Genomic DNA, 22,940 nt, shown 5'->3' on the forward strand with positions numbered 1-22,940 from the left:
TTTAGGAGTACCTAAATTAGTACAAAATGCCAGGCACTATGTTAAGCACTTGGGATTTTTCTGGTTTAGAGTCCTCACAATCCTATCCGATGAGTATTATCTCTATCTTAACTGTACAGAGACTAAGTAGGAACAGAGACTCAAGGGGTTAAGTAAGTAGAAAAAGTCACGCAGCTTAAAAAGTGAAGAAGCTAAACTATGAATCCCATCCTAGTCAACATCAAATCTCATTCTCCTTCAACAGATGATGCAGACTTTAAGCATCAAAGAAAAGGAACTAAATACATTTTCCTCTACTTGTTTGATTCTCTTAACTATATGCCTTCATTTCAAGCGGAGTTTATGCTAACCATGACTTCATAAACAAATCATTTGTGAGAGAAACCACATCCAGGGTAAAGTCATAAGTTGAAAACGCCTTATTTCAGAGAGTACTTCCTGAAAGAGACAAAGCAGCAATTATAGCCGAAGGAGTACCAACTCCTATGCCAAGTATTGTATTTGAAAAAACTTTGTGAATGAAAAGAAGAACCTAAAACAAAAGAAATACTGCATTTCTTAAATATACCATTTTTAGAAAGAGCTATTTTAACACAAGATATCTCTTTTACATAACTGGATATCATGAAAAATGTTCCTCTCTAGCACAGCCTTTTGATGGACAGAAGGTAAGTAGCATTTAGTTAATTTCATCACAGATTATCACCAAGTAATGTTATACTTAAGAGGTACAAACTTCTAGTTTTAAGTAAGGCACGGGGATGAAAAGTACAGCATGGGAAAAGTGGTCAATAATATTGTAATAACTTTGTATGTGACAGAAAAAAAAAGTAGTGCTATATTTATTAAGTTTCAAAATAATTTGTTTTAACAATACATTACTGACACTATGCTGGCAAAGGACTTTGAAATGGGTTATGCTGTCATGTTCCTACACTATTTATGTGATTTTTTTATTTATTTTCAACATTGTTAAAAGGAAAAAACAAAAAAAACATTGTTTTACGTTAACAGTAAATGTGATTTTTTTCAACTTAAGGAAAATGCTGCTATGATAAATCATACTTAGGAGTCTTTGTCACTTGGTTTCAATTACACTGTTTTACAAAATGTACTTAAATGCTTCAAAAAAAAAAAGACTAAGGGGCGCCTGGTTGGCTCAGTCAGTTAAGCGTCCGACTCTTGATTTCAGCTCAGGTCATGATCTCAGGGTCTTGAGATCAAGCCCCAACACACATAGTCTGCTGGAGATTCTCTCTCCTTCTCCCTCTGCCCCCTCCCCCACTCCCTCCCTCCCTCCCTCTCAAACAAATAAATCTTTAAAAAAAGACTATAGTGGGCCCCTGGGTGGCTCAGTTGGTTAAGTGACTGCCTTTGGCTCAGGTCATGATCATGGAGTCCCGGGATCCAGTCCCACGTCGGGCTCCTGCTCAGCAGGGAGTCTGCTTCTCCCTCTGACCCTCTTCCCTCTTGTGCTCTCTATCTCTCATTCTCTCTCTCTCAAATAAATAAATAAAATCTTTAAAAAAAATAAAAATAAAAAAATAAATGTTAAAGTAACTTAAAAAAAATAAAAAATAAAAATAAAAAAAAGACTATAGTTACTGAATCTAAAGTTTTTAAAACGCTGACATGAAAGCCACTTTTTAATATTTATCCAAAAATGTATTTGTGTGTACAACAGCACAGTCTGTCTGGTAATGCCTTTAAAACATGCATCACACATATTTTTTTCAACCTTAAGCAAATGAATACAAGTGTTGGTAACATAAAAGCAGCTTGAGCCCAACGGGGGTTAAAAGATTTACTCAAAAAGGGTTCGTAACTATGAAATTTATGGGACAAAATTCAGGGATAAGGATGGGGGGAAGGGAGTCCAGAAACAATATCAAAAGAGAAAAAAGATACAAAATTTCATTTACAACTGCTACTATTTAAAAATTCAATGAAAATTTAAAGAGTCAAGCCTCCAAAATTATTCTCCTTTGTATAATACTGGAGATTTAATTTTTCTATGTAGTACTTTTCTCATTTGATAGGAATTAAAATTCTAGTCACACCAATATTTGAAAATTTTAATTAATACAGGCTATTAATATATACAATTCTAATCCAAAATCATATCTAACCTAGATACTTGGCTAACTAGCTGTAGTCAAGAAGGAAGGAAAAAAGGCGGGGGGGGGGGGAATGGAAGAACAAACTCTTATCTTGTGTTTGTTCACAGCAATTGCTCAAATTCCTTTTTTTTTTTTTTTTGCTCAAATTCATTTTAAATTATCAACAGCCCATGATGCCACTGACCAGACTGCTAATCACCCCCACAGTTCTCACACTAAAGGAAGACTCAGGGCTGATTTAGAGACAGCCCACTCTAACAAGTGACATTTCTGAAGGAAACTTTTCTTACACCTCCATGTTTCAAGGGGATACCACAAGATTCCATCTCTTTGTAAGCGAGTTTATTTTTAAAATCACTGTTGTTGACGCTGCATCATGGGTGATGGATGTTTCACTCTGAGGAGGGTCGATGATATTTACAATCATAACTAAACTCCTTTCCATTAGAAATGGACATTGTTTGACGGGAATTAGTTCCTGCATACACCTAAAGTTATTGAGTGACTTCTAATTAGTAACTACTTGTCTTTGATATTGCTTTTTTAAATTTCATTTGACAAACAATACTTAAATTTCTCTAGGTAGAGGGAGGGCATGAGAGTTACTATCCTAGCAATGTCCTCTTCCCGAGGTGTTGCTTTCTGTGCACACCAGCGACAGCCATTTCTAGGACACTGGTAAACACCATCTGAAGACAGCGTTAGGCACTTCCAACTGTGCATGAAAAACTAGCTCATCTGTTGTTCTAAGAGTCCAGCTCTTAATCTGTGGACCATGGCGCAACACACTGCTGTTTCTAGACCTATGGTAATTGAGAAAGAACACAATACTATGAGGAAGTGTTTCCACTTAAAAATAAATAGGTTTAATAACTAACCAAGCGAGTATTCATTGACAAACCAGAGAGTAGTTGCTGTGGGTCCCTCCTTCACTCATCCATCAATTCAGCAAACATTTACTTAATGAGTACTCCTAAGGACGCAAGAAGCAGTGGGATATAGTAGGCAAAAGGAAAAGTTCCTGCTCTCCAATGAGGATTACTGTGAATTAACCAGTTATGGGGTTCCTTTATTAGTTTTCTAATACACATTTTATATATTAAAACTATATTTAATGAGTAAAAATTCATCCTTTGGACATCACTAACCTGGGTTACAAAACATTTAAACGGAATAAAGATGATAAAAAAGTAGCAAACTATTCTGTAAGATTCAAAATTCAGAATGGCCTTCTCCCAATTAGTCCCAATCAAAGAATGTTTATTATAAGAATAATTGCTACCCAATTTCACACTACAGGAAAAATCATTTAAAAAAAAAGTTATTCTTTAGGGGAAATGGGAGGTGAGCAGAGAGAGAGAAAATGAATAAATGTGCTAGTGCTTTATAACACACCAGACCATTTTAATAGGTTAGTGCATATTAGTAATAATACCTACGAAATGTATTTCTTAATAAATACTAAGACACATATGTTGACTCTACAACACAAAATACTCTTACAATTAAAATCCACTGACATGCCAAGTCAAGGATGAGAGTGTTAAGCATTTATTTTTCAACAAAATGTTTTATTCCTCCTATTCTTCTTAACTATTTTACAGTTTCTAAGTGTCGTTCCCCCAACAAACTATAAGATGACCACTCCTCACAATCAAGTTCAACCTGGCCCTTTGAATGATTCACAACCAGAAGAATACAAAATCGCAGCCCTTATCTTCTACAGCTGTATCTTCATAATCGGATTATTTGTTAATGCCACTGCCTTATGGGTTTTTAGTTGTACCACCAAGAAGAGAACCACTGTAACCATCTATATGATGAATGTAGCATTTTTGGACTTAATATTTATAATGAGTTTACCCTTTCGGATGTTTTATTATGCAAAAGGCGAATGGCCATTTGGAGAGTACTTCTGCCAGATTCTTGGGGCTCTCACGGTGTTTTATCCAAGTATTGCTCTATGGCTTCTTGCTTTTATTAGTGCCGACAGATACATGGCCATTGTGCAGCCAAAATATGCCAAAGAACTTAAAAACACAGGCAAAGCCGTGCTAGCATGCCTGGGAGTCTGGATAATGACCCTGACAACTACCATCCCACTTCTACTGCTCTATGAGGACCCAGATAAGGCCTCCACACCCCCCACCTGCCTGAAGATTTCTGACATCGTCCACCTAAAAGCTATTAACATGTTAAACTTCACTCGACTGATATTTTTTTTCTTGATTCCCCTGTTCATCATGATTGGGTGCTACTTAGTCATCATTCATAGTCTCCTTCACGGGAAGACATCCAAGCTGAAACCAAAAGTCAAGGAGAAGTCTATAAGAATCATCATCACACTCATGGTGCAGGTGCTCGTCTGCTTTATGCCTTTCCACATCTGTTTTGCTTTCCTGATGCTGGAAGGGGATGAGAACAGTTACAATCCCTGGGGAGCCTTTACCACCTTCCTCATGAACCTCAGCACCTGTTTGGATGTGATTCTCTACTACATTGTTTCAAAACAATTTCAGGCTCGAGTCATTAGTGTCATGCTCTACCGCAATTACCTTCGGAGCGTGCGCAGAAAAAGCTTCCGATCAGGTAGTTTACGGTCACTAAGCAATGTAAACAGTGAAATGCTTTGAATGATAAGCAGGTTTTTGTCTTTAGTTTCTTTATATTCACTTTACTAACTACCCTAAGGCCAGTGGATATTCTGTATATTACAAAGTCCCTTCTCTCCTGAAAAAAACAAACTTAAAAAAAACACTTTTGTAGGATCTAAGTATGTGACAACATAATTAAATATTCTTAATTATTCTAATGAATTTTTTTTTCAAAACTTGTATAAAACATATTTGAGTTACTGGGAGAAAAATATCCAATTTGTATTTCACAATGAAGCCTTGTCTAAATATATAGTTGACAACGTTTTGGATTTAATTCTACGTGCAAGCGAGTTGATGTCAATCAAGTCAGCAGGCCAAAAAAAAAAAAAAAAAGAAAATCCACTTACTGTTCAAAATAGTTTAAATTGTTAAATTATAATTTGATTAAACCCAAACCAAAGCTCCCTTTGGTTTAATTTACACTCAGGACTGACGGTCTAAATCTTACTATATTTTGTGTTCCAAACACCAAACTTCCAAGATTCCTGCACAAACAACTATGTTCAACCCATCACTGTTACATGCCACCAACCAAAATTAACAGGAGCAATCACCTGAAGGGGCCTGCAAAGGCAATCTCCATCAGCCCTCCCGTACTCTGAATTCATTTTTTTTTTTTTTGGAAACAGATAATAGTCATTCAATAAACACTTACTGAGAGCCTACTGTGCACCAGACTCTACTTACAACCAATGCAGGAGACCCAATCCGAGAATCTATTTCAGCCCAATAACCCAGGTTCATTCCTATGACATGAAATTTCCTGCTGTAGGGTAAAATATATTTCTCCAATATAAACAGTTTGCTCTTCTTATTGATTAAACATCACATTACAAGAGAATGATTTTTTCCCAGGCCATATGTCACAGTATAACAGCACTAGTCAGGGACACTGGATTCTTACCATAGCCTTGCCATTTAATTTCCCCTAATAAAGTAACAAACCAAGTAACTTCCCCATTTAAAAAGAAAAGGAAGTGAACTATAATCTGTAAAGCACATATTATTCTAAATATTATGGAAATACACAAATGAGTCTATCATAACTTCCTCTCTGCTAAATCACTTTCATTGCTCTTAACATGATCACCTCCTAATGGGACTAAGAATCAAATAAATGCATTAGTTAGAAATGGATTTCTATAATTAACATGGGTAAATTCATATTCTTAAAAAAAAGAAAAGAAAAGGTAAACATGAAGGAGCCTAATCATAAAATAGTGTTTTAATACTAGAAGATCCCTTAGATGATCTTCTAGTTAACTCTTCTGTTTTATATATAAAGGAACTAAAGTCCAAAGAGGTTATGTGACTTGCTCAGTTGAAGAACCAGGACTAGAAACCAAGTTCCTGTTATGTCAACCACCAATTTTCAATAATAAAAAGCAAACAAGTTCATAGAACATAAACATTCTCAGAGCTACATAAGATAAAGGAGTCAAGATGGTACTGAGACGCAGTTTCTCTTAGATGTAGTTTCTCCACAAAGAGAAAACTACTTGAAGTTTTTAGTTTAAATAGTCAAGTGAGCAAGATACTTTAGCAAATATCTTTTAAACAAATTATTATTTCTGAAACATGGGAAATAACTCCTATATTTGATATATAGGTTTATGGTATGAATATACAGTCATAGCCTACTCTCAACTATACAGTCTAATCTACTCTTATGTAATTTATTTCTTTTTTTTTTTGTATTTTTTTTAAAGATTTTATTTTTAAATACACCCAGCATGGGGCTCGAACTCACAACCCTGAGATCAAGAGTTGCATGCTCCACCAACTGAGCCAGCCAGGCGCCCCTTGCTAACTTATTAAATGGCAAGTTCTCTGCGATGGCTTTTCTTGACGAGAAGAACTTAACTTGGGAGCACAAAATACAACAAAACACTATTGACAGAAAGTGAAAATACATGTTATGGTTCTCACAGTAAAATTATAGATAATCTAAAGCACAATTAAAAAATAATTTTATTAGGCTGTAATCAGATACATTTTAACATGGAATGTGAAAACTCAAAATTCCACTTATTCTGGAGAGTTTCAATTCTCAGAAACAATATAACATCCATATGTAAATACTAATAACTAAAAAATAATAGGTACTTAAGGACAGTTGTGTGAGAGGCATGGGTTTCTAAAAGCACCTAATATACATAGCTTTTAATGGAGTTACCTTTACTTTCAAAACATAATGGTTACATTTTCTGAATTTCAAATAACAGTCTTGAGAATCTTTCAGATGCTACGTATAATTTCTATGCAGGGCACTAGAAAAGAAATGAACAGGTCTATGGTTCAAAGACCTTACTTTATAGTCTTATGGGCTACACTGCAATCAAGGCTACCCCTTCAACATTACAGAATGTAAGGCAATTGAGTACATAAAGTAAAACTAGTTCTCCCTCAAACAGCCAGAAGGATGGCATGGAAGGCCCAGGTCATAATGACAATGACAATGTAATAAATGCTAGGGATCTTAATAAATTTGCTGGAATACACATAAAAGGGCAATTATTCCTGCCAAAGGGCGACAGGTGCAGAAAGAAAACCAAGTAGGCACGAGAATACAAATACATAGCATGTTAAGAAAGCTGAATGACCAATGGAGTGGCTTGAAACACTGGACTGGGGCCAGATTATGAGGACTCTAAAGGGAAAGAAGAAAATCAGTATGAGGGGTCGGGGGTTGTCACTGCTAGGATGCCTGCATGAAAGAGCTCTCTTAATTCTTCCCACTGCCTGGGAAGTATAGAGTTCTGACCCTCAGTTTACATATGATGATCCACTATAAACTGAGCTCAGGAAGGGAACTTGAGAGAAGTAACTTGCTCAAGATTATACACAAGTAATACCATGGGAGGGCTGGAATCTCAAATCTGGCGTATCTGATGGCAAAGCCTCTGCACTCCCACTATTCCAGACTGCTTTGCTGCCATCTTGGAGGAGTCTGATTTTTACTTTGAAGGAATGAGGACTTAAAAGATTTTAAAAGGAAGACTGGCATGGTTGAACTTGCATTTTGGAAGAATAATTTCTAACCACATTATATGGGATGCTTTGAAGTGGATAGGAAGACTAGTTAGAGAATTATGGAACAATCCAGGCAGGAAAAGATCAGAGTTTAGGGGTGCCTGGGTGGCTCAGTCAGTTAAGTGTCTGCCTTCAGCTCAGGTCATGATCTCGGGGTCCTGGGAATGAGTCTGGTGTCAGGCTCCCTGCTCAGTGGGGAGTCTGCTTCTCCCTCTCTCTCTGCCCCTCCCCTTGCTTGTGCGCTTGCTCTCACTCTCTCTCTCTCTCTCTCTCAAATAAATAAATAACATCTTAGAGTTTACACTGACCTGACAGCAGGAGTAGAGAAGATGTGGTGAATGAATGATTTACACAGGACTTCAAATTAACAGGACCTGGTGCCCTAGTCCAAGGATGAGAAAAGAGAAAGACTGGATGACCAGGTAGATGGAAATGCCATTAATGGAGATGCGAGCCCAGCAAAAGAGGAGACCAGAAGAGATGAAAGCTCAGAACATGACAAATTTTCTCTGAGTCTTAGAAGTCACCAGAAACATGACTCTAGCAAGATCAGGAGAGTAATATGGGCTGGAGATAGAGAGCTGGGAAACAAACAAGGGATGTTAACTGTAGCTGACATCATGGGAGTGGACAAGGAAGCCCAGAGAAAGCCCAGAGTAAGCTTGAGAAAGGAGTTGCACACAATAAATAAGATCAAAGAGCACCAGGAGAGAGCAGTGTGCTGGGGCTCAAGACAGCAGGTTAGTTCGTGAAATAATGGGAGCTCAAAAAGTATTTACGAGCTACTGAAAGGGTAAATAAAACAAACGAAAATAAGACACTGGCTTTAAAAATTAGTTGGTTGCTAGTGACATTATAAGACAAGTTTTAACTACAGTGAGGTAAAAAAAAGAGAGGGAGAGAGAATTAAATAGAAATGAAGAACTGTAGAGAGTGCAAATAAATTTGGCATTTGGCGGCAAAAGAAAAAGGGTAACGAGAAGTTATGTGAAGAATACTGCAAACTATAAAGCACACTGACTAAAACAAGAGTAGTTTCCTCTCCTGAGTTCCTGAAGCTTTACTAACATCTAATGAAGGATGTATTTACAAAATGCAGAGTTTACTGAAACAAAGATTTATGTTCCAAGAAGTCTATGTCTGAGAAAGCGTCAGGACTCTAAAAAGCCATATGTAATGTTTCATGATTTGACAAGGAAAGAGAAACATGTTCTCATTCAGGTGATGGCTGAATTAACATTCATATTGTCTTTCAATATACTTCCATATCTCAGGAGGCCGTAGAGAGAACCAAAAAGAATTAGCCTAGATGAGAAATGTTTGGGGAAAACTAATGACTTAGTAACGCTGCTTCTCTTCTGAATCAACATGAATCATTCCTGATGACTACACTATTTTCCACAACAGCAAAAGAGTCAACTTAAACTTCTCCATCTAGGGGCACCTGGCTGGCTCAGTCAGTTAAGCGTCTGTCTTTGGCTCAGGTCATGATCCCACAATTCTGGGATCGAGCCCCGTGTTGGGCTCCCTCCTCAGCAGAGAGCCTGCTTCTCCCTCTCCCTCTGCCTGCCGCTCTGCTCTCTCTCTCTCTCTCTCTCTCTGTCAAATAAAGAAATAAAATCTTAAAAAAACAAAACAAGGGGCGCCTGGGCGCCTCGGTTAAATGTCTGCCTTTGGCTCAGGTCATGATCCCAGGGGTCCTGGGATCAAGCCCTGCATCAGGTTCCCTGCTCGGCGGGAAGCCTGCTTTTTCCTCTCCCGGTCCCCCTGCTTGTGTTCCCCCTCTCGCTATGTCTCTCCATTCAGATATCATTCAGAATCACACATTATTAAAACAGCTAATGGTCAACAGTTATTTAATGAGTGCAATAATTAAGTAAATCCCATAAAGGCTACACTGTAAATATTAACAACATAAGTGTGAAGGCTATTAGATCACTAACTATATTTTTAATGTAGAGATCCAAAGTGAATCTGAATTAAGATACATTCAGTACCCAAACAGTTCTCTAAAAACACATATCTAAATTAAAATAAGGCAGAAATTAGTACACACAGAATTTTAAATATCTGATGTATCTTTATTTCACAGTATTTCATCTCTCAGATACTTAATTCCAAGATGCTTTAAGGTCATTTATATGTGCTAACTACTCTACTTTTAGATACTAGTTATTTCATAAACTAATACGTTTTATTTTTAAAGAAGATCAACACAATATGAAAGCATACACACACACACACACACACACACACACACACACACACACGCACGCACGCACACACACTGAGTTAGGTTGACCACTGCAGGCTGGCTATGTTATAAACTTTATCTTTGGCAGAAGTATCTAAACAATATCAATTTTAAAAACATCATTTTTCAGAAGCTTAACTTCAAATTGTTTCCAAATCTAACCTAAATTTTGTTTAATTAGTTCATAAAACTACAGACAAAATTTCACTATAAAAATACAAAATTAATTCTACCTTCTGGACCAACCAGAACAGACATTCGTTAAAAATTCTCTAAAATATGAGATCTCAAAGCTGAAAAGAAGAGTGAGTGTAATCCAGATTCTGTTTCAAGAACATAATGAAAATGTGACTAAGTATACCCTGGATTCTTTTACCCTTAAAATCAATTTTACAACATCTATGAGTTTAATATATTCTTTTACTGACTTCCATGTACAATAACTTAAATCAGATTTAAGTAATTATTAAGCTAATCTTTGAGAGCTACTTACAATCCAGAAGGCAAATTCCCAGCTGCAGTGATACCAAAGAAATACCACACGGCCTCAACGAGGACGAAGTCAACCAAGGCTGACAAAACCCAGGAACCCAGCAAAAAGGACTAAAAATAAAACAGGAAGAACATTATTGAAAGAAGTCTTCAAAAAATAAATAACATTTATTTAATTAGAACCAGCCCAGGTACATTATTTCTTTTAATTCGTTTTTTTAGCATAGAGTTTTCAAAATGGTCGAGTAAAGCCATATTGGTGCAATGCATTAACACTTTCATAATTTTTATGTATGGTAAAAAAAGAAAAAGAAGATATTTATAGCTTGATTTACTTTTAACAAGTAACACACAAACCATTAAGCAAAATAAATGATTAAAATTTTACTGAAGTAAAATCCTAATAAAAATTTTTATTAGCCACTCACACCTGATATTATCTATTATCATTACCATTATTATTTTATTATGCAAGTGGCTTAAATTTAAATTTTTTCTTTGGCTAATATCCATGTTCCAAATCAAACAGAGGATCATGTAATTAAGAGATAATTGTTAGTAATAACACCAAGCTTAACAAAACTATTTAAAAATAAGAAAACAAAAATACTTTTTTCTATAACGTAAGTAGCAAAGGGAAAATATGTAAAAACTTACTGCAAATTTTCTGCTTCCATATCTTCTTTCAAATATCCTAAAATTATAAATAAGCAGACTACTGCAGAAAGTATCTTTCAAATCGAGGCAAATTATTCTTCCACCTATCAACCTCCAAATCTAAATGGGGATTTAAAAAAGAATAAGATTTCTTCAGATTTCTGCCTTATAAATTTATTACATTTACTTTATACTGCTTATTTTTAAAACTCTAATTTAATAAAAATAATGATATACACACAAAAGGAAAACTCCTCCATGTAGGCAGGTCCCCACCTTTACAGCACAGGTGCCCATAAAGCAGGGCATTAGAAGGGGACTCTTGCCTATTTGGCCAGATAAACCAAATTAATCCCCCCGAATCAGAAAGGTACCAACTTGGGGCCAAAGGGCCCTTATGTTCCCTTACAGCAGTGGTTCTCAGGGCTGGCCACATACTAGAATCCCCTGGGGATTTTTTTTAAAAAAGTACACCAATGTTTAGGCCTACCACTAGATTTTTCAACTCAGCTGGTCTACGGTGAGATCAGTGTGTGTGTGTGTGTGTGTGTGTGTGTGTGTGTGTGTGTGTGTGTGTGTGTGTGTGTGTGTGTGTGTGTGTGTGTGTGTGTGTGTGTGTGTGTGTGTGTGTGTGTAGTTTATTCAGGTGATTCTAACGTGTGTGTGTGTGTGTGTGTGTGTGTGTGTGTGTGTGTGTGTGTGTGTGTAGTTTATTCAGGTGATTCTAACGTGCAACCATTATAGCAACATATATTCTGACAGAAAGCAGTAATTTGGATAAGTAACTGAAAGACTTTCAGAGAAACTTGAAGCGAACATGAGCAATGGTATCAATTACATCACCATTAAGAAAAGATGTCAGTGTTCCAGAAGTAGAGTATTATGCTTAAAACGGCTAATCGAGTATTTAGCAAAGAAAAGGTAGTAGGTTACATACCATAATTTGCACTAACAGTCTGTGATACTGTGACTTATAATAAGAAATAAAGTTTTGGTCTTCACTCTCACTTCTGCTACAGAGCTCTTAAAATCCTTTGAATTTCCTAACTGATGAAAGCCAGAAAGGTGTCTTTTTTTATGTCAGTGTGTGACTTTTAGATGCACCTAAGAATGGGGGCTGGTTGCCAGGGGAACCAACCTTGGGATTAGAGGGTTGGAACTTTCAGTCCCACCCTCTGACCTACCTATGAGGGAAAAGGGAGGGGCTGGAGGTTGGATCAACTGCCAATGGCCAATGATTTAATGAAGCCTCCACTAACACCCGAAATGACAGGGTTCAGAGAGCTCCCAGGTCGGTGATAACATGGCACCTCAGAGAGACCATGGACGCTCTGTGTCCTCCCCCCACTCCTTGCCCAATGCATCTCTTCCATCTGGATGTTCATCTGTGTCCTTTATCCTATCCTTTTATGATAAACAGGTAATCCAGTAGGTAAAATGTTTCTCAGAGTTCTGAAAGCCACTCTAGCAAACTAATCAAACCTAAGGAGGGGGTCATGGGAACCTCTGATTTAAAGCCAGTCAGTCGTAAGTACTAGTAACAAGTTGGACTTGCAACGGCATCTCACGTCCGAGGGGGAGATTGTGGTAATCTCTAATTGGTTGCCAGCTGGTCAGAAGCACAGGTAATAACCTGCACTTTACAACTAGCATGGGGGTGGGGCAGGCAGCCCTGTGGGACTGAAGCCTTCACCCGTGAGATCTGACGCTCTCTCCAGGTAGACGGTGTCAGGATTTAGTTGAATCGCAGGATGCCCAGAGGATATCCAAGAATTGCCCAGTGGTGTGGGGAAAGCCGCCACTCTGGGATTGGTGCCCGAACATCCCTTTTACGCTCCAACTCACAGACAAGACCCAGCACCAGCATCTTCAAAGAGGTCAGCCCATAAATCTCAAAAGCCATAGAGTTCTGCTCTTCCCAGAAATAAAAACCCAAGGGAAATTTCCTGCTTGATATAACCACTACTATAAAAGTAATTCATAGATTCACAATCTGTTAGAGCTGGAAGAACTTAGACCATCTAATCAATACTCAGACTTGAAATATAAAGTTTTGAAATGTTAAGTACAAAAATGCTTTTAAAAACATTAAGAATGCATACAGTCATAATTAAAACAGATTTAACACTGTTTTTCTTTTGAAGTTGCAAACTGCATTTCCATGAGTAAGAAGTGAAATGTGAGATGTTCCTACCAGTAAAAGGAAATACTGCAACTGTTCATTATAACTGGCTTTCCTGCAAGTATTAATAAATGCAACCAGAAAATTCACTTGCTGGAGTATTAAAAATAAATGATATTTCTTAAAAATTTAGAGGCTTTGGGCACCTGGGTGGCTTGGATGATTGAGCGTCTGCCTTCGGCTCAGGTCATGATCCCAGGGTCCTGGGATCGAGTCTCACATTGGGCTCCTGGCTCAACGGGGAGCCTCTTTCTCCCTCTCCCTCTGCTTCTCTCCCTGCTCATGCTCTCATGCTCTCTCTCTCTCTGTATCTCTGTGTCTCAAGTGAATAAATAAAATCTTTAAAAAAAATTTAGAGGCTTTGAGGGACGAAGAAGAACAGAAAAGAAAAAATAGCAGAAAAGCAAGCATAAAGAATAGCAGAAAAGAAATAGCCCATCAGGCAAAGATTCTGCCTTTTCTCCTCGCAAAGGCCCATAAAGCAGAACTCACCTGGAAGTCGTCCTTGACTGCTTGGAGGTCATACACGAAGAACCTCTGACAGTGTGGCAGGAGGAGGGCTAGCAAAAGGGACAGGGCACTGGGGACCAGCAGAAGACCCTTGGACAGAGGTGCCTTATCTAGAGAGAAAAAGAACGTCTTTCAGAATGACTGATTCTAAGACTTAAAAAACCACTTGGGTAAAAAGCAAGAGAATTCACTTCCTTTGTATTAGAATGAAGACATCATTCACAAACTCTGGAATTTAATTCGTATTAACATATATCTTCAAAACCTCTACCTGCAAAGGTAAGCGATCAAAGGTCACTGGTAAATAAGTGGAATTTGCTGGCAGGGGTTCACTGTCATTTCACTCTCACATGAGACCAAACCAAGTTTACAGCCAGTAACTTCCACAGAATACTTCTCAGAAATGGTCACCAAAGGGTGAAGAAATAGAGGAGTGTTTTCTACCAAACTGACCAGTTAGCTCCTGAGCATATATGAGATTCACACACATAAACATTTTTTCAAAAAAATAAAAAAGCAGTTAAAAGTGCTACCTCGGCTGCCTGCAGTGGCATGCTGAGATTTTCTGCCAGGGCTACCGCTAGGGCCCAAGTCAGTTTTCCACCGGAGAACCTGTCTAGGTCTCAGGCCAGCCTTCAGGTTACAGCTCAATTTCCACTTCCCTCCATCAGTCTCAGTGAAGCATTTTAGTCTCAGGGGCTTTGCCCCCACACTGCACCTTTGTTTCCAGGTACTATTTGAATAGTCAGGGTTTCATGCTTCTTTTGCCTTCCTGACCACATTGAACATACCTGAGGGGAGGCCACCTGCCTTCTCTTCTCTACAGTGGCCACAGAGCCTGGTGTAGTTTCTTGCACATATGAAACATTCAGATCATCAACAGGTAAGACCACAGGAAAGTATCACTGATGGCAACATTCTCAGATCGTGTGAAGTACACTTTAACTGTATTCTTAAGAAATTCCCTGGGAGTGAATTTACTAGTTACAGTTGGTAATGTGGTTACTGCACCCGTTTTTAAGTATATAAAAATAGACCAACTGTTTCCTTTCTGGTAAGGTCTTGCAAACATCTAAATTGGAACCATTAGTAAGGTAGTTGCATACTGTCTTCATGACCCAGGCACAACCAAGGCTCCAGGGAATCTAAAAACTAAGAGAGCTCCTCATGGCCTAGCACCTCAAAAGTACAGGAGAGCACTGTGGCTGTGAGCTTGACCAACCCAAATTCTATCTTGAAGCGTTTGTTCTGCTCCTGTAAAATGAAGGGAAGAGAAGCTACCTCAAAAGCGTCCGAGAAGCAAATGAAAGAAAGAATGCCTAGACGGGAGATGGCTCCTGCCAGCACATGCACACCACCCACGAGGAAGGGCTTCCTTTGGGACAGGCGAGCTCCTGCATCTTTCTGACAGGATGGAAGATGGAGCGGGAATGATGCAGCTGCACCCTGAAGGGGCAGCGAGGATCTCGTCTCCTTCTTCAACTTGGGCTTCCACCTATCCTTGTGAAATGGGACTCAACGTTCATTCCTGCCTCTGCCTTGCCAGCTCTGGAGCAACTTGACGTTACTGGAAGAAATCACAGAGCTGAGCTGCAAGATCTCCCTGCAGGTTCATGGTCTCCAGTCTCAACGGACACTCTCCACCTACCAGCAATTCTACTGCTTTTCTTCAACTTCTCATTTCATCCTATCTCCTCCTCTCTCCTCAAACCTCCCTGCTCCATACTCCCAGCTTGGCTTACATGTCACCAAGCAAAGAAATGAATGCTTTGCTTGGGTTATTCTCCATCATCCCCAAAAATTAATAAGCACTTCCAATAGGTCACACATTATCCTATGCCCCTGGAGTACAGCAATTAGTGATGGACAAAGCCCCACTCCTTTGTGGTTTAGACAGGAGAGAAAAGAAAATACACAAAACTAGGTAAATATGTATTGTGTCAGAGGGAAGTAAATGCTATAGAAAAATTAAGCAGGATAAAAAGTGTAGTTGTGCTATCCACCATGGATTGCCTGGTCTCTTTCCAAACACATGAAAAGACCGCTGAGCCACTCATACCTGCCCCTAGTTGAAGTTAGGGATGACACTATGATTTGCTTTGGCCAAGTCAGTGTGACAGATGTCACTTTCGTGGAGATACCTGAAGAACAGTAAACGGTGTTTCCCTCCACCAGTGCTCAAGGTGGTAGGCTAAGCCATCAGATCCCAGAGGTGAAGACAATATGGAGTAGACCTCCCAGGTGACTGGCAACAGAGAGGTACCTTCCGTGAGAAACAAATCTTCTTTTAGGCCCCCAATATTTTGCAGTTGTTTGCTACTGTAGCATAACTCAACCTATCCTGATTTAGGGGAAAACACAGTGCTGGTGGGAAAGAGGGGTACTATTTTACACAGGGTGATTAGAAGGCTCTTCTGATACAGTAAGATTTGAGAAGGGACCTGAGAAAATGGGCCCTGCGGATATCTGGGGAACTGTACTTCTGGCCGAGCAAACAGCAAATACAAATGCTTTGAGACAGCAACATGCTCAATATGATTAGGAAGCAGCCAGGCTGCCAGAGGCAGCTAAGAGCAAAAGATACACAAGGCAGACAGGTAGGATAGAAGGTCAAAGAAGTGGGGTAGCGGACGGAGCAGTGCCCTGTAGGCAAGCATAGGGACTTCAACCTTTCCTATAAAAGTGATAGGATGCTTTGGGAGGATCTGAGGAAAGGAGTAACATGATCAGACATGTTTTCAAAGGATCACTTCGCTTGCTATATTGAGAAGAGATTACAGGAAGGCACGTACATAAGAAAGGAGACCAGTTAGGAGGCCATCATGATAATCCAGGCAAGAGATGAAGATGGCCTGGCCCATGGTGGTTTAGGTGGGGGTGGTCAGAGTGGTCAGAATGGGGATGCGCTCTGAAGGCACAGCAGGCAGGATTTGCTGGCTGACTGGGTGTAAAGCATGCACAAATGGAAAAGTCAAAGATGACTCCAAAGTTTTTGTTCCGAGCAACTGGCAACACTGCTGCCAGTTACTAAATAGAAAATCCATCACCCTTGCCCTTCCCATACATACCAGAACCGGGCCCATCTTGCAAAATACTCCCAACCCCCATCCCTATCCCTACTTGTCAGGGCTCTACCCTGAGCCCTGCTACTCAAAGTAACCCATCCACAAACTGCTAGCAGTCCACAATGAGGTACAGAGTTTGCACCAGAATGTGAACCAGCACACTGCATCCTTCAGGAAGGAAGTCCCACTTTGAAAAAAATCAACCGAACTGAACATGTGCTTTGCTCAGATGTCACCTTATTTGTGACGACCCCATGTAACTACCTTTCTATCCCCATTGTTCTGGATTATTTTTTTCATAGCACTTATCAACAACTGACTTACTAAATAGTGACTCATCAAATCTATGATTCAAAACGACTGTAAGATACACCATTATTTTAGGTGTCACTAAAAAAGAAACAATGCCTTATAAAATTCTAAGATGTTATCAATTATAAAGGACACCCAATTTTACAAGCACTAACACATGAAAAATGCAATTTAGAATCAAGAAATATGTTTCTTTGTGTATTGCTTCTTGAAGGCAGCAACTTTGGGACATTCACTGCTGCAGAATCTCGCATGCTGAGAACAGAATCTGGCCCATTAGGGCACTCAGTAAGTGTTTAATTAAAGGTGACTGATGTATGAGAGATGCTCAATAAATACTGGTGGAAGCCACTCCAGTGCCCATCCATGGGTAGGTGGATAAACAAAATGTGGTGTACACATATAATGGAATAGTATTCCATCTTAAAAAGGAAGGAATTCTGGCACCTGCTACAACATGGACACACCTTTCAGACATCATGCTGAATGAAATAAGCCAGACACAAAAAGATAAATACCATATGACTCCACTTATATGAAGTACCTAAGTAGTCACACTCATCGAGACAGGAAGTAGAACGGTGGTTGCCAGGGGATGAGGGAGGGAGGAACAGGGAGTTGTTCAATGGGTACAGAGTTTCAGTTTTGCAAGATGAAAAGAGTGCTAGAGATAGATGCACAACAGTGTGAATGTACTTAATGCCACAGACCTGTACACTTAAAAATGGTTGAGATGTCGATTTTAGGTTATGTATATTTCACAATTAAAATTCAAGACTAAAAAGAAATAATTACTGAATGAATAACTGATCCTAATTTATACAATCATTTAAATTCTGCCCAGGCCTAACCAAACCCCTAATACAGATCTGATAACTTAAATCGGATAACTCTACCATCAAATCCTCCTGTTTTTTGTAAGTCCTCCTCTTAAGATGAGCAAAAATCAGATCTCCAAAGTCTATGCAGAAAGCAACAATATACAAATGTCCAAGAAGTCCCAAACCACAGGATACATATACAGTATTACTATGGACAGCAAGATTTACTGATCAATTCATGATCTGTACATGTCACTATCCGAAAATTTTACCTCAAAAAAAGGAACTTTAAATAATTACAATTATTAAATTCTCATGAATAACACGCATACCTCAGTGTTTAGAGATAAAGTGGCTACAAAGTTTTTGAAATGCATCAAAAAATAAGATGTACTGGGGCACCTGGATGGCCCAGTCAGTCGAGCATACGGCTCCTGACCTCAGCTCAGGTCTTGATCTCAAGGTCATGAGTTAAGGCCCTGTGTCGGGCTCCACAGTCTACTTAAAAAAAAAAAAGGACTGATGAAATAAAGAGGGGGATGGGTATGGGATACAGCAAATGTAAGAAAAGGTTAATTGTAGAATCTAGATGGTAGTATATGATGTTCACTGTTCCAATCTTTCAACTTTACGCATGTTTGAAAATGTTCATAATAAAACACGGGGGGGCACACAGCAAATCACAGAATTTGAAAGCTGAGAAAAAACTTCAAAATACACGAAGCAAAAACTGACAGAACTAAAAAGAGAAACAAATAAATCCACAGTTGGATACTTCAGCACTCCTATCAGTAAGAAAATCAGTGTTATGGACTGAACTGTGTCCCCCCAAAATTCACATGCCCCAACCCTCAATGTGACTATATGTGGAAAGGGAGGCTTTAAACAGGTAAAGTTAAGTGAAGTCATAAAGGAAGGGACCTAACCCAATCTGTCCATATAAGAAGAGACACCAGTGATGCACACATATAGAGAAAAGACCATATGAATACACAGGGAGATAGCCACCTACAAGCCATGGAAGGAGGCTTCAGGAAAAACTCGCCAACACCTTGATTTTGGACTTCCAGCCTCCTGACCTGTGAGAATATAAATCTCTGTTGTTTAAGCCAGGCAGTCTGTGATACGCTGTTATGGCAATCAGTGAAAATATATAAGACTTGAAAAACAACATCCATCACTTTGACCTGATTGACTTTTATAGAACACTCCACCCAACAACAGCAAATTACATTTTTTTTTCAAGTGTATATAAAACATTCCCCAAGAAAGACCATATTCTGGGCCATAAAACACACCTCAATAAACATAAAGAAATTAAAATCATACAAAGTATGTTCCCAGACTATAAGAGAATTAAACTAGGGGCGCCTGGGTGTCTCAGTCATTAGGCGTCTGCCTTTGGCTCAGCTCATGATCCCAGGGTCCTGGGATCAAGCCCCGCATCGAGCCCCACGTAGGGCTCCCTGGCTCTGCAGGAAGCCTGCTTCTCCCTCTCCCACTCCCCCTGCTTGTGTTCCCTCTCTCGCTGGGTCTCTCTCTGTCAATATAAAATAAAATAAAATCTTTAAAAAAAAGAGAGAGAATTAAACTAGAAAACAGAAAGATGGGGCGCCTGGGTGGCTCAGTTGGTTAAGCGACTGCCTTTGGCTCAGGTCATGATCCTGGAGTCCCGGGATCGAGTCCCGCATCAGGCTCCCTGCTCAGCAGGGGGTCTGCTTCCCCCTCTGACCCTCTCCCCTCTCTCATGCTCTCTCTCTATCTCATTCGCTCTCTCAAATAAATAAAATCTTAAAAAAAAAATCTATAAAGAAAACAGAAAGATGGGTGGAAAATCACCCCAAAATTTGAAAATTAAACAACATACTTCTTTTTTTTTTAAGATTTTATTTATTTGAGAGAGAGAGAGAGAAAATGAGCAGGGGGAAGGGCAGAGGGAGAAGGAGACTCCCTGCTGAGCACACAGCATGACACAGGGTTAGATCCCAGGACCCAGATATCATGAGACCAGAGCCGAAGTCAGACGCTTAACCAACTGAGCCACCAAGGCGCCCCTAAACCACATACTTCTAAATAATATCTAGGTCAAACATGTTGGGAGTGACAAGGGAAATTGGAATATGTGTTAAAGACAATGAAAAGCTAAAGTACAACCAAGTAAAATTTGTGGCCTAAAAGCAGTGCTTAGAGGAAAATTTATAGCATTAAATGCTTATATAGGAAGAGAAAGGTCTCAAATGATGATGTAGGCCATAAGCTTTAAAAAAAAAAAAAAAAAAAAAAAAACAGAAAAGGAAGAGCAAATTAAACCCTAAGCAAGCAGATCAAAATAAGTAACATATGGGCAGAATTCAATGAAATAGAAAACCAAATTATAATAGAGAAAAATCAATAAAACTAAAAGCTGATTCTTTGAGAAGACTGATGAAACTGATACACCTCTAGGAGGACTGATCAGAAAAAAAAGAAGACACAAGTACCAGTATCAGGAATGAAGGACGGGGCGTCACTACGGATCCCACAGACATCACAGGATAAGGGGTTGCACAACATCACAAAATGTACTTAATGTCAGTGGACTGTACACTTAAAAATGGTTAGAATGGTAAGTTTTATATATGCACGTTTTATCACAAATAATTTTTAAAAGGATGAGGGAATATTAAAAATAACATTTTATCCCTTAATGTGACAACTTAGACAAAACAGACAAATTCCTTGAAAGATACAATCTACCAAAGCTCACTCAAAAAGACACGGATAGGGCGCCTGGGTGGCTCAAATGGTTAAGCGTCTGCCTTCGGCTCAGGTCATGATCCCAGGGTCCTGGGCTCGAGTCCCGCATCAGGGTCCCTGCTCCTTGGGAGCCTGCTTCTCCCTCTGCTCCTCTCTCTCTCCCTCTGTCTCTCATGAATAAATAAATAAAATATTTTTAAAAAAGAATTAAAAAAAAAAGAAATGGATAACTTGCATAGTCCTATAGAAATGAAGAAATTTAATTTCTAAGTTAAAAGTCTTCCAACAAAGAAAACTCTAGGCCTGATGGCTTCACTGAAGAATTCTACCAAGTATTTAAGGGGAAAAGAGTACCAATTCTACACAAACTCTTCACCACAAAGGGAACACTTCCTAATTCGTTTTATGAAGCCAAAATTACACTGATACCAAAACTAGACAAAGGCATTAAAACAACAGACCAATATTTCTTAGGAAGAGAGATGCAAAATTCTTAACAAGATGTTAGCAAACTGGATCCAGCTACACAGAAAAAGGATAAAACATCACAACCAAGTGAAGTTTATACCAGGAATGCAATGCAAATCAATGTACTTCGTTGTATCAATAAAGAAAAATATACCACATAACTCTACTCACACCCTCTACAATTATCTGCTTATTCTACAAAGTCAATTTTTGTCAACTCATGAGCCAAATGACCACTGATCAAATCTTACCACTAATCCTATCCAACATGTACTGAGCACTTACCAAATGCAAAGTACTATACACGGCACTTTATGCATACTACCTTGGCTCCTGACACTCACACCTCAGGACCTTAACGCTTGCTACTCCCTCTACCCAAAATGTTCTTCGCACGTCCAGCTGATCCTCATCACTCAGTCCCCATTTCAAAACAGCATCTCCTCAGACTGGCTTTCTCTCATGACTTTATTGCTCCAGAGCACATCACGCTATTTTATTTACTTCATAGCACTTTTTCACTATTTGAAATTCTTGTTTGCTTACTTCTTTGTCTGTCCCCTTTACCAGAATGTGGACTCTATGAAGGTAGGGTTCTTGTCTGTCTTGCTCTGCTATATTCCCATACCCAGAATAGCACCTGGCACATAGTAGTATTTCAGTGTATTTGGTGAATGAACGATGTGAGGTAGAAACTACCCTCTCCAAACTTACACACGAGAGAACCGTGATTCAAAGAGAAGCTACCTGTCCATATTCATAAAATGTCTTAGCCTGGGTTCCAGTGAAAGTAAAGGGAGAGACAAACGTTTACAGGCAGGTGGTTTATTTTGGAATGTGATCCCAGGGAGCAGAAATGAAGAGCATGAGGAATCAAACAGGGAGGGAGAGTTAATACAAGGATTCGTCATCGAGTTGGCCACCACTCCGAGTGACAGATGTTCCTGACAAGTTCTTGATCCCAAGGGATTTTCCAGGAAGCCTTGTGAATATATCTCAGAACTATCACCCTGTGAAGAAACAGAAAAGCATTTTTTATCCATCATCCCTCAATCGTCTAGAGTGGCCATAGAAAGAAGCCCCACAGGAGGCCCAAACAAAGAAGCTTTACCAAACCAGTCTGGCTAATCCAAACAAGACTATAGAAACATATGGAATCAGAGGTGAGGCTGAGTGCACTGAGATGCTGTGCAAGGCAAGATGTCTGCCGTACCGACTTGGGAGAGGCAGAGCCAGGTCCAAACCCTGACAATCCAGCTGAAAGTAAAACTGCTGCCCATGCTGTACTGCCACAGAACTCCAGGGCTAAAAGGGATTTTCACCTGGACGGTAGGTTTTACGGAAAGACAGAATACAGTCACAAACACCAGTCAGAGAAATTAAAGTGGGGCCTTGTGTAACTAAAGTAAATGCAACTGTGAACGGAGCTATAAAGACTCCGTTTGGGGGAGGGTGCAACACAGAGCAGTGGGTACTTCTCAAATGTTGTTGGGGGAGGGTGCAACACAGAGCAGTGGGTACTTCTCAAATGCTGAACTGACCAAAAGTTTTAAAATATATATAAACCCTCTGATCCAAAAAAGTCTACATTTACTAGGAATTTGGCCCAAACTAATTGTCATGGATATGCACA

General features: G+C 39.2%; 2 protein-coding genes across 3 annotated transcripts in view; one reads left to right on the forward strand and one right to left on the reverse strand.

The window, feature by feature from the left end:
* The window catches only part of UBAC2 (UBA domain containing 2), a 168,528-nt gene that overhangs the window by 125,632 nt on the left and 19,956 nt on the right, over positions 1-22,940 (reverse strand). For both annotated transcript variants that reach the window (XM_027588547.2, XM_027588548.2), the window contains exons 2-4: positions 13,888-14,015; positions 11,214-11,333; positions 10,558-10,667 (exon numbers count right to left, since the gene is read on the reverse strand). In XM_027588547.2, coding sequence (XP_027444348.1) covers positions 10,558-10,667; positions 11,214-11,333; positions 13,888-14,015 — 358 coding nt within the window. The remainder of the gene's footprint in view (positions 1-10,557; positions 10,668-11,213; positions 11,334-13,887; positions 14,016-22,940) is intronic.
* Positions 402-5,199, forward strand: GPR18 (G protein-coupled receptor 18). Its single transcript, XM_027588546.1, has 2 exons — positions 402-668; positions 3,725-5,199. The coding sequence occupies exon 2, from the start codon at positions 3,758-3,760 to the stop codon at positions 4,751-4,753; it is 996 nt and encodes a 331-aa protein (XP_027444347.1). The 5' UTR covers positions 402-668; positions 3,725-3,757; the 3' UTR covers positions 4,754-5,199.

Source organism: Zalophus californianus, chromosome 3, assembly GCF_009762305.2.
Source record: "Zalophus californianus isolate mZalCal1 chromosome 3, mZalCal1.pri.v2, whole genome shotgun sequence".
NCBI lineage: Eukaryota > Metazoa > Chordata > Mammalia > Carnivora > Otariidae > Zalophus > Zalophus californianus.

Excerpts from the sequence above, each read along its gene's own strand:
- GPR18 (XM_027588546.1), top strand. The coding sequence starts at position 3,758 with ATGACCACTCCTCACAATCAAGTTCAACCTGGCCCTTTGAATGATTCA.